This window comes from Lineus longissimus, chromosome 16 (genome assembly GCF_910592395.1).
Source record: "Lineus longissimus chromosome 16, tnLinLong1.2, whole genome shotgun sequence".
Taxonomy (NCBI): domain Eukaryota; kingdom Metazoa; phylum Nemertea; class Pilidiophora; order Heteronemertea; family Lineidae; genus Lineus; species Lineus longissimus.
In genome coordinates, this window is record NC_088323.1 from 15406651 (window position 1) to 15419651 (window position 13001).

Here is a 13001-nt window from a genome sequence, read left to right on the forward strand (position 1 = left end):
TGTCCCAAGCTGGAGGGCAAATGAACGAATGACTCAAGCAGTGAAGCCACTGTCCCCAGCAGGAGACCGTCCCAAGCTAGAGGGCAATTGAAGCAAAATATCTTTTAATTGTGAGGCCAGTCGGTATCTTAGCATGAAAGTCCACCCTGCATGTACATGTACTGTAGGCCTACATGTAGTTGACTCCCGGGGTAGTCCATTGCGTCATCCAAATTTGATCTCCGTATAAGAGAGGGGCGAGGCCGGTCCACTGCACCCGGAGTGTAATAATATGTAGGCGGTGAGTGCACTGAGGATATTGCTCAAGAAGACATTATGTAAACATACAGGTTATTTATACAAAAATAAATATGATATTTACGGGAGTACTTTGCGTCTAGTTTGTGACGTACGTTTGCTCCAGATGTCTTATTGATATACATGTAGATATGGTGATAAATGTGATAGATTGAGTATACATGTATATGTGTCTCAGTCCAGCCACCTGTTTAAAAAGACGATAATACTGTTAGCAGTAGAGAGGTTTAGATTTAGATCGGAGGACGAGAATGAGATACGGATATCGCGTTGCCTGTTGTCAAAAATGCCAACAAAAGGGCCGTTTTTATTTACACGGGACCAAACCATACCCGACCAGACGAGACCAAATCAGTTTACATCGCTCACGACGTCATGAATGACGTAAAAAGTCTCCTATTGACGAAACATCGAACCTCACCAGACTCGGGCCGGTTTACAAGGCAGACTAATTTCACGATCAAGACCGATCCGGACTTTGTCCCGTGTAAACAACCCTACCGGCACACTGTTTCTTGGCAACAGGACGAGGACGCTGAGTGCCCCCAGCCTTACAGAACCATATACATGTACCATGATCCGTTGTACAAAAGGACCGGACACTTTCACCAGGGGACATTTCCTACTTCTACACCGATAGCGAGATATTGATTTGCAATAATGTTGAAGAGGGCAACTATTCGAACAATTTGGTAAAGTATAGGAAGTTACTTTGGATAAGGCAAATGTTAGGGAACTGTAGATTGGCAAATAAGTAACGTAGAAGGCAAGAAAACTAAAAAAATGGAAAAGAAACTTTTGGATCAGGCAATGTTGGAAAACTGTAAACTGTCAAATAAGTAAAGTAGAAAACTGCTCGTTGGATCAGGCGGCAAATGTAAGGAACTGTAAACTGGCAAATAAGTAAAGTAGAAAACGTTGGATCAGGCGGCAAATGTAAGGAACTGTAAACTGTCAAATAAGTAAAGTAGAAAACTGCTCGTTGGATCAGGCGGCAAATGTAAGGAAACTGTAAACTGGCAAATAAGTAAAGCAGAAAACTACTCGTTGGATCAGGCGGCAAATGTGAGGAAAGTGTAAACTGGCAAATAAGTAAAGTAGAAAACTACTCGTTGGATCAGCCGGGCAAATGTCAGGAAACTTCAAACTGGCAAATACTATTGTATATAGATAAATAAATAAATAAATATATCTATAGTTAGCAGTAGACATTTGGAATTAGGCAAATGTTAGGGAGTAAGAAAGTGTCAATGAACAGGTCAACTTTACATCTGATTCAGACAAAAGGAAAATCTATAGGTTAGAAAAATTTGACTAAAAAATGACTGAAAAAAGAAAAACATGTTCTATTTACGCAGCTAATTGCGTCATCCTAATTAGGGTTAGGGTTATTTATTAAAATCTCCCGCCAGAACTAAACTACCGATAACGAACTCGATTGCGTTACATCATTTTGTTATCGCACACTGCTGACGTCAATGAGCCATAACCGCTAGGTGGCAGCACTGTAGAAAGGAAAATTCCCAGTTTCGCGAAACTGAGTTATTTTGACGTGTTTTTTACCCGATTTTCGCTTTTTTCCGTATTGAAAATTGTTTTAGAAGATAGGTCTAATCATAAAGATCATGGCAAGCAATATGTGTCGTCCGTTAGTGACGCTTTTGATCGTTTTACTGGGTCTCTTTTCGAAGGTAAACATTTAGGCCTACCTACGTTTTGAAACAGGAAGTGTTGCGCAAAATAACAAGCCGTGCGGCGACGCCTGTTCATTATTTGCTTTTGGTGGTGGGGGTCAATTCAGTCACAGGGAAGATGGTTTTGCAAAGGCTAATGCTGCTAAGTGTGCATGGTAGCCTAACTACAGAATAGCCGCGACAGTAGTGGCTCTGTACATTATGTACACTCTGTCCCTCTGTACATTATGTACACATTCCTATCATTTACTAGCACCGGTCATCCTAAAAATTGCGACCAGTGGCATCCAACGCGAAATAATAGGGTGTATATGGTTAGAAATGTTTTCAAGCTCCTAAAACACTTTCAATAAACAAGATTTAGAAGTTTAGTAGAGTTTGCAAACCTAGTTTTTTATTAATCATCCATCATCTCCATGTGCCAACCTGAATCCTGATGCCAGGTCCCGATTCCGCTTTTTCTATAAACCCAAGGAACGCCAGTTAAAGGGAACTGGAATCGCCAAGCGATTTATTCAACTTTTCGACTTTCACCGCCCGAGAAAGTCAAACTTCCAACTTCCTATTCGAGTTCAGATTTGTAGCTCCGCCCCCAGTGCCCGAGCATGCGCAGTTCAATTTGTTATTATTGAGAATCATGTGAGAATCACGTGAGTCATGCGATCTTTCATTCATGAATTTTCGTAGTAAATTCCCTAGTAGTGATGTCACTGAATGATTGACAGCTAGGCGCCATGTTTCATTCATGCCTCGTTCTGATCACTCGATATGCGGGAAATGAAAACGAGGTCATACGAACTGGCTTGGCGGTTCCAGTTCCCTTTAAGTTTAAAACAAACATGGGGTCCAGTCCTTTTGCTGGACGCATACTAAGATCGTTTTCTGGAGATGATTATTCAAAAACTAGGTTTGCAAACTCCACCAAACTTCTAAATCTTGTTTTTTGAAAGTGTTTTAGGAGCTTGAAAACATTTTTAACCATATACACCCTATTGTTTCGCGTTGGACACCACTGGTCGCCACTGGACGAAAAATAAGATGACCCTTTAGCACAGAGTGTCCCGGGTATTCTGCAGTTGCTCCATTCATGGTTCCCAGTCATAGGCCGACAGGGAAAGTGCTAATGATCCTCAAAGTAAAGTTGCAGGGGGGCCGAGGGAGGGGGGCGATGCCGCTGAACTGAACTAGTTCTTGTTGATATTCGACGGGCCTCCTGCTGGAGTTTTGTGGCTGACTGGGTTGTTCCAGAGCTCTGTTCTTGAGTGAAAGCCTGTGCCTAATGACATGACAAAATCTAGTATCAAAAGGGCGTGTAGTGTATGTTGAAATTCCTCGGCGAGGCGTATTGGCATAATAGAAACTTCACACACGCCCATATAAGGCTTTATTTATGCTAGCAAACGCGCATGTTTGTCTCAAAATAGGCCGGAACAATGCCTCGGCTGAACAAAAGATGGCCAGGAGACATACCCAAAAGCCAGAACTTGGTGGGGTCTTGATTGATATTTTTATATCCCCTCAGGCCTTGAAAAGGTACTGAACGCGAGACGTGGTGCCATCTGCAGGGCTCTATCTAACAAAAGTTCACTACCTCAGCTGGATGGGTATAGCTGTCATTGGCCATTTGTGTAAGCAGCTTTCAGGAAAAAAAAGTTTATCTCACACTCACATGATTTTTAGTCGAGTTTTCACATGTCTCCTTTCTTCGTTTTAGACCTATGCAGAAATTTGCGACAGCGGGATCGTCTGTCAGAGCTGTTGTCTAGATGGCGACTCCTGTTGCTATGACGACGACGATGATGATTATTACTATACTTGGAACATCTGGAATATGTGGTATTTCTGGTGAGTAAATTATAGGCTAGTTCTTGGAGGCGGCAAGAGGCACTTTTGTTATATAGCAATGCATTATGGGCAAAAGCTAAGTCGAAAAAATGCTGAGGTGAGGGGTCCTCCTTGGACACCCCAATATGATATTTGATTAGGTTACTAAAAAATGAATGCAATAGAAATTCTTTCTCTCCTGTTTTTCTGCATAATTAACAAGTAGGAACATGAAATTTTTAATTCCTTTTTATTGATTGGCAATAGTCCAGCCGGCTTTAACTAAGTTAACTTTATTGTTTGGGATCCTTTACCCCAGGGTCTCTGACAAAGCGTGTGACAGGTACGTCTTGCTACGGGTACAAATCAGGCCTCTTAATTACATGATTCCTACACCATATAGCCGTACAGGATGTCCCCAAATTAGGTCTATTTTTTTAAATTTTTTTTTGATAATACCCCCTGAAGCGTTTTTTGACCCCTAACATAACCAAATCTCATCCAAATGGCCTAATTTTATAGTTTTACCCTAAGCTAAAATTATGATTTTTCAGGTGTATGTGGTGATATCAGTCACTAACTTTGATCTATGACGTCGCTGTTCATGCAAATTGGCCCGATGAAATGTCCCCAAATTAAGCTAAAAAGCAAAAAAACATGTCCCCCAAAATAGGCTAAAAAAATACAGGGTGTAGAGGTCTCCACGTAATTGAAAGGCCTGCAAATTGAGATAAAACCAGTTTTTGTTGCATTTTAGATGCAGACTTGTGTTTTCCAGATGTCATTCACACATAGATACCTAAAAATTGCATCCTTGAGGCTGATGAATAATTCATTGTCCACAATAATTTCAGTTTCTGGCACCACTACTGGGTGACATAAATGTCGATTCTAGACATTTGTGATGAAAATCAACTGCAAAATACATGTATAGGTCCAAATCGTTGTCATATTTGATTTCTTTCGTACGTAAACGACGTCATCATATGTGGGGCCGGTAAAAGCGCTCACTTTTGCTCCTTACAAAACCGATTGCTGCTTTGATAACTGGTAATTTTAATCTTGCACTTTTCAGGTTTATCATAATTTTTGTTCTTCTATCCTGCTTCGGGGGATGTGGCTACTGGCGCCGCCGTCGAATCCTGCTCCAACAACGTAACTCGGCCGCGACAAGTGTGACCATCCAACCTGGTGTCCCTGTGACAGCTGGTGCTCAACCTGGTCCCTATTTCCAAGGGGGTTACACTAACACCTCGTACGGTACTCCTGGCGTGCCACAAAATATCGCCCAACCTCCAGCAATGTATAATGGTCCGCCAGCTTATACTGAGGTGAGTGAATTATCACATACAGTGGAACCTCCCTTTACGGACACCTCTCTATTAGGGACAACCTGTCTATTAAGGGCACTAGTATTGGTCCCATATTGGTCATTTCCATTCAATATGACCTCTCTAATCAGGACACCTCAATATTAAGGACAGTGCTGTCCGTCCCGAGGGTGTCCTTAATAGAGAGGTTCTACTGTACTTTGATCGCCTCTCAATTTGCATTTCAAATTAAGAAATACTGTATCAATGCAGGTTAAGAAGTGTCTGTTACTTGTAGGCCTAATACAGGTACATGTATATTAATTCTTTTTACTGGCACCTCTCAACAACTAACTAAATGGCAATGACATAGAATCCTGGTTAAAAATAAAAATCAAATAAACGTGACAGATAAAATGTGAGAGATGATCAACTGACTTTTTTCCTGTGCCAAAATATTGCCACATTAAAGAGATGGCCCACTAGATAACCTGATCGAGTGGTGAATCGTGCCACGCCAAGTATAATGACATTGTCCGTGTTTGAGGCCGTACATTCTCCAAGCAGACCGTAGGAATTAGGATATTCTCTCGCCAGTCCTGACTTCCATTACTGTGTGAGGTCAAAAATGTGGCACCAGTGCATAATGATATCTGATTAACAGTTCAATAGCAAGCGATCAGTCACACAAAACTCACAGAAAACACACGTATTTAACCCTGGACACGAAAGATTAATAGGTCTATTGTTTTTCTGATTGCGTCGGTGTGTATTGGCTAATTCGAAGCTGGAGCTGATCAGTTGCTACGATTCTGCTATCTTCACACACCTGTGATCTTCTCCACAAATCGTGATGCAGCGTATCCCTAGCACAGTCTTGTGTTGACGGCCTTGTAATGACGTAGTCACTTGACTCGGCAGGGGAGTCTACCGGCCATGTTGACGAAAGTGACAACACACGGCATAAAATATGATAGGCTCCTCTGCATTCGCAGTGGCGGGACCAAAGCTATGGAATGAGCTTCCAAATAGTGTTCGTGGCCAGAGTACCCTGGGTCGTTTTAAAACTGCACTAAAAAACTCATATTTTTAAGAAATTCTTTTGAATCCTTTGCAGGTTTTCTTTAGTAATGACTGTTATTCTATCATGTATTAATGTTATGTTTTATTATAAATTGTAAAGCGCTTAGAAGTTTTAACAACGTTAAGCGCTATAAAAATGTTTTTAATAATAATAATAATAACATCTAAATACTAAACGATACTTTTGAAACGTTACTTGCAGGTGATCTCCAAACCCGACCAATATCCCCAGCCTCCTAAAACACATCCCGATGGTCAAATGAGAGCTCCCTACCCCACGCAACCCGGATTTGCTGCTATGCCGTATCAAACCGGACCAGATGGTGGTGCTGCTAGGCCACCGCCGTACGTCGCTGCGCCGTCAAGCCAGACTCCAGGAGAGGCTGCGCCGTATCCTACACAAGGACAAGCGCCGTATCCCCAGCAGAATTCAACTCCTTACCCACAACAGTAACCGTGGCGACCTAACTTTACAAGCAGGGAGTTGTTTCTAATCCATGTCATCTTGATGGTGGTGGAGTGTGTATATGCAAATGTTTCACCCTAACCACATTTTAGGAAAATTATTGAAAATTATTACTAAGAAGACTTTGAGACAATATTAGGTTCACACTAAAGGCCCGGTACTCTGATGTTGTCGATAAGTTTTCCTCCAGGTACTGTCAGAACATTGTAAACTTTGCCCATTGAGCCTTCTACTAAGCGTGTTAGAAAGATTACAGACTTTCAAATCATGGGGTGGGATGGGTTAAATGTTTAAATAGAGCAGTTCGTATCATTCAACCAGAATTGAAGCACCTGATTCTAAAAACTCCACTTATCCCATTTCCTTATCAAATTCCGAATTGGCTATCTAGCGTCTAACTAGGTTGTGACTGGTGTTTACTGAAAGACTGATGTTAGACTAGACCAAAGGCAAACTTCCTTGTTGAAAAATTTAACTCGACTTTGAAAATTTCTAGTTGTAAAATTTAGGCCGATTTGGTTTTTAGCTCACCTCTTAGCAGAGGTGAGCTTATCCCATACCGTGTCGTCCGTCGTCGTCGTCGTCGTCGTCGTCCGTCGTCCGTTAGCAGGGCACGTTTCGTAACTGTTAGAGCTATTGAGTTGAAACTTGGTACACATGTACCCTTATGTAATGACACCTTGGAGACCAAGTTTCGGTCCGATTCATTTCATGGTTTGGCCACCAGGGGGCCAAACGATAAAAGTGAAAATATGCAATATCTCCCTTAATAGTAGTTGGGAAATTTTGAAAAAAATATGGTAGGTACTTCTAGCAAAGGTGCATCATATATCCTCCGGGTTTTTGATTTGACCTCCTTTTCAAGGTCACAGAGGTCAAATGGTGTAAATTGGCCGTTAGGATGTAACGATGGCACGTTTCTAAACTGCAATGACTATTGATACCAAATTTGGTACACATTTACCCCTTAGTCAGGTGATCTCAGGGACCTAAGTTTGGTCCAATATGATTCACCACTTGACCACCAGGGGGCAAAATCCAAAAACCTTAAAAATGTGATTATTCCTTAACTTCTTGCCCGATTGCCACCAATTTGATATCATGGGTACATCTAACCACCATACAGTATATGTCACACAGGTTTTTAATTTGACCTTCTTGTCAAGGTCACAGAGGTCAAATGGCGTAAATTCGCCGTCAGGCACATTTCTTAACTGCAATGACTATTGATCACAAATTAAGTACACATGTACCCCTTGGTCAGGTGATCTCAGGTACCGAAGTTTGGTGCGATCTGATTTGCCGTTTGGCCTCCAGGGAGGGGGCCAAATCCTAAATTCTTCAAAATGCCATTATTCCCAGTAATGACTTGCCCGATTGGCACCAATTTTATATCATAGGTACATCTAATTCTAACAACCATTCAATGTGTCACCCGGGTCTTCTTTGATTTGACCTACTTTTCAAGGTCACAGAGGTCGAATGTACTGTAAATTGGCCATTTTGGGGAAATTGTAATTGCTTGGATCTACATCAAACCTAACACTACATGACACAATACCATGCTCTTTATCCATCTTTCCTCCACATGAGGTGAGCACAATGGCCCTGGCCATTTCATTTATTCTCAAGTTCAATTCTAGTCTTTATTGATTCGGCTTTTAGGAGTGGGTGCTTCATTTCTATGTACCTGTATATCTATTCAATGGCTAAGCTTAACTGTGATACTTAGTGTGCCTTGGCAGATCATTTCCTGTTTGGTGAATGCAAGAACCAGTATTGTAGCATGACAAATTTTAAAGAAATGGTGCATGAATTTCTTTTTCAAAAACATGGACAACTCTGTTAAAAAATCCAGGCATTAGTGCTATTGAAATGATTTTTGTCTCCAGTTTTGATCGAAGAGGTGGAATTTATTCATGTTAACACTGTTCTTTTAAGTTTTTCTGATTTCTTCGTGTTGAAGTTCATTGTTGTGGAAAGTAAATTCTATTTTTGGACATCAACATTTATTTTTTCATTTGATTTGTATTTGAATTATTTTTGAATATGTACTACTTTCAAGCTGCCACGAACAATGAAAAATCTTCACATAAAATTATTCAAAATATTCGGCTGATGTTTGTGCAACCAGTGGTAATCTTGAACAAAAATAATTTTAACCTTACACCCCCACAATCATTATTATGGTCCACTATTATGCATTAACTAGAATAGTCCATGCAGAGAAATGGGGATGAACAACTTCCAAAATGGAAACTGAGTGAGTGATTTTAAATTCTAAATCTATTCTATGACATACTGTAACCTAGAAGATTTTGTTACTGGCTACTTTTAAAGGGCTATGCCGTTCGTTCAAAATTTGAAACTTAGAATTGAATTTAAATCTTTCCAATTGTGTAAGACGTTCCGGATATAAATGTCTGCAATGCCAGCAGTTGACAGATTTATACAGATATTCAAAAAACAAGTTTCAGCAAGTCATATGCATGAACTGTACTTCACCATTGTGTATAACTGCATTTCTATTTTCCTGGACCACCAGCAATTACGAATGGCGTTCCCCTTTAAGAGCCCTGAGATAACTTGTGTAGGGACTAAAATCACTAAGCCACTTCACATATCAAAAGTGTTTTTAATCCACCAACTCAGGTATATATATTGTAATAATTGCTTTATAGTGGGCAGAGGTATTTCTCCATGTGACAAACACAATTGTAAGTCGCTCATATTCGATGTCAGAACATTCCCTGACTGTCAATCAATATAGCGCTTCTTTGCACCAAAGAAAGGGGTCATACTTAACAGCATCCACCAGGTTCAAAAGCATATTTAAAGTCATCAAAATAAAATCTAATGGTCATAAACGAAATAAGGAAGACATTTTCCACATTATCTGATCGTTTCATGACATTTGTGGGCTAGATAAGCGAGTTGTTGTCTAAAATGTACCAGCGCCCACCTGCACTCAGTCGGCAGCCATGATGGATTTGACTTGGAGGAAATGATGGGACTTCCCAATACTACAGGAGCCTTGTGATTTTAGACAACATCTCCCTGATCTTACACCCAAATGTCATGAAATTTTCAGGAAATGTGTTTTATGGTGTACTTATTACATTTATGGCTCTTAAATTTTATTTTGATGACTTTATACCTGATTTTAAACCTGGTGGACGATGTTTAGAATGACCAAAAGAAAGCAGTGTTCTCCACAAGGTAATTATCCAGGGCAGCCCACCATACCTTGGTAGAGCCACCCTACCTTGCTCTAGAATTTTGTAAAGGGTTTCCATAGGGCCACCCGACCTTAAATTGCTGGCCACCCTACCTTGTGTTGCACACTGGCAAAACAACGTGAATTCAAGGGTAGGAGCCAACATTGAGAAAACCCTGTGGAGAACTCTTCAAGGGTATCACGGAAGTGCTTCTGGCTCTGCTGGTTTTGTACAGGAATACTAAAAAGGCTTCCGTTTACTAGGGCAGTGTTTTTACAAAGGCAGCACTCCGGCATTCTTTTTTGGCACTAGTGCCTTGTCTTCTGAAGTGAGCTTCAGGTGCAGGGACGGGTGTCTTGGGATAAAATGGCCGGCAGAAGTTGTCGGCAAACAATCCTGCAATGCCAGCTTTGCGATGTCAACAGATCAGTTTTGGTGTATAGCAATTCAGTTCTTTGATAAAATCAGGGTTGGAAATGGAAGAGCTTGGACTCAAGTGGCCAATGTGACAAATAGTGAGTAAATTTGGCAGCTCATGCACCCCGATCAAGTGTTTGGTCACACTTTTTGATGCTTCTTGACTGTTACTTGAGCCTGCTATGAGAGCATTCATCTGCTAAGCCAAACTGGGCATGCACATCGAGGTGAAAGTTGATTTTTATATATAGCAAGGCGGAAATAATCGAAGGCACTAGGCACTATACGCTTGTGAGAGCATTTTTAGGATTGCCTCATTCAACCTCATTGATGATTGATAGTAAATTTCTGTAGGATGTATATTTGTAATTCCTACAGAGCTGTCTTATAATTGATTCTAAACTACGTGTCACTTTCAATTGATTTTATATAAAACTATTAATACTTGTACTCGAGATATCTCCCTCCTCACTGTTGTGTATTTAAAGGCCAGTCTTCCTATCAAACTTCGTTGGACAAAAGATGACCTAGGCTAGTTTTCAACTGAATGTTCTCCGATACCAACTGGAAGAAACATAGTTTGAATATTTACATGTCTTTAAAAGAAAAGTCTGAAGCAGGCATCAGCTAATCTGAAGCAAGTTTTGACAGTACTTTGATTGACCAATGACTTGGGTGATGACGGGTCCGCCCTCCACAAATCTTGCAACTTTTTCCAATGAAACATGGAGAAACATTGAGAAACATGAAACATCGAGAAACCTTACCTTGGACGTTTACACAGTGAAACACTATGAAACAAAAGTCCACTCATATGCATTTGACTTGTCACTTTTAGCCATTTTGCCATTTTGGATATGGAGTAAAAATCACATGACTTTTTATCACAGTCTGATTGGCCACAGAGTTAAAATGTAATTGACACTTGTAGAAACTTGATGAAGCCTGTCCAGAATTTACGAGCATGTTCGTAAATTGTTTCATGTTTCTCCTAGTTTTACAAGGTTTCAAGAAAGGGGTTTCATCATGTTTCTTCATGTTTCTTGACCAGTTCACACATGCTACACGAAGAAACTTTTAGGTTTCATGGTTCAAATTACATAGCCTGTCAGTCAAGTTTCTCTTAGTTTCTATGTGTTTCTCCTAAAAAGTTGCATGTGTAAACCAGCCTTTAGACTCACTCTTGTGTGACACTCATATGTGACATAACGAGATGTAGAGGAAACCTGTGAAGGACTTGAATGGGATTGTAATTGGAGGTATGGGGAGTGTGACCGCAATTATGGATCACAATCATTTAAAGAAATTACGTTTCCTTTTTATTGTCGGATGACAATTGTTTAAGAGTGAGTGGAGGTTTCACCTGACATTACACCTTTCCCCAGGTCTGTTGCGAAACATGTCAGTAGGACTCAGATGGGCCGCTCAATCAGGCTTACAACCTGAGCATATCTGACTGGTACCCATTTCCACCTGTGGGGGTTGAACCAGGGACTACTTGACTACTTCAGTCTTTAATTGATTGTCTCTCTTTTGAGACTAACATGAATCATTTTGTCGTGGAGACGGGCCTCATATTCTGTGTTGCTTAAATCGTAGCTATTTTAGAAATCATCCAAAATAGACAAATCTGGAATTGTCAAAGTTAGTGGTGATCCTAACACGTTTTACTCTCCCAGCCTCCATAGGACTTCGGTCGGTCTCGAGGCTTCAGAGGCCTTGGGGTACCTCTATTAGACCAAGAGGCTGCCTCTATTTGACCAAGAGGCTGCCTCTGTTGGCCTTGAGGCTGCCTCTATTGACCTAGAGGCTGCAGAGGCCGGGAGGTTGACTCTGCTGGCCTTGAGGCTACCTCTATTTGACCTAGAGGCTGCCTCTGTTGGCCTTGAGGCTACCTCTATTGACCTAGAGACCAGAGGTTGACTCTGCTGGCCTTGAGGCTACCTCTATTGACCTAGAGACCTAGATGTTGACTCTGCTGGCCTTGAGGCTACCTCTATTTGACCTAGAGGTTGACTCTGTTGACCCAGAGGCTGTCTCTAGTGACTTGTAGGTTATAAAGAGTGTGTAGGACATGTATGTATGAACTCTGCTAATTTGTAATTTGTCTATAAAGAGACTATTTTTGTAAAATCTTAATCTGATGCAAATCACTATTGATTGAGAACATATATTTCTGATATTTGTAACCAAATGTGCACGTATTTATGTAATGTTCTACTTGTAAATAAAGATCATCTAACCATTTTATATTAGTCTTTTGTTTGTGCTGTCCAACGTCGTATTATGCGTCGCCTCCCGATTTGATGCTACTGGTAGCTGGAGGCTTCAGACTTTGGTCGTAGTTTGTGGTTGAAGAGTCCTCCTCCTCGAAGCATGGCCGTCCACTGCTGATCAGTGTATTATACGCGCCGGTCACCGATCCAAAGGTTGACCGCGCTCAACGTTGCTTAACTTCCACTCTGGGGCCAACGCGCCAACCACTGGGCCATAAAGGAATTCCCTCATGGTCGGCGGGTTAAGCCGTGCCATATACCTGGGGGTACTACATATCATTCCCCCCTTCGGACAGAGATGGATCGTCCGCGATCCTACTTAGCGCTTCATGCGTCTCAGTACCGAACTACAAATCCAAAGCTCGCATCGCGTGGGAAGGTCTGCCAGATGTATTATACGCACCAGTCACCGATCC

General features: G+C 41.2%; 1 protein-coding gene across 3 annotated transcripts; it reads left to right on the plus strand.

The window, feature by feature from the left end:
• The first annotated feature begins 1800 nt into the window (after positions 1-1800).
• LOC135500107 (WW domain binding protein VOPP1-like) lies at positions 1801-12559 on the plus strand. 3 transcript variants are annotated; one of them, XR_010449402.1, is made up of 5 exons: positions 1801-1988; positions 3706-3836; positions 4891-5146; positions 6411-12277; positions 12321-12559. XR_010449402.1 is itself a non-coding variant. In XM_064791317.1 (4 exons), exons 1-4 carry the CDS (start codon positions 1923-1925, stop codon positions 6660-6662), a joined length of 705 nt encoding a protein of 234 aa, XP_064647387.1. In that variant the 5' UTR covers positions 1801-1922; the 3' UTR covers positions 6663-12559. The 3 variants fall into 3 exon arrangements, 1 of the variants encoding a protein (XP_064647387.1); XR_010449401.1 differs by having other exon boundaries at positions 6411-12033; positions 12098-12559; XM_064791317.1 differs by having other exon boundaries at positions 6411-12559.
• Positions 12560-13001: the final 442 nt, after the last annotated feature.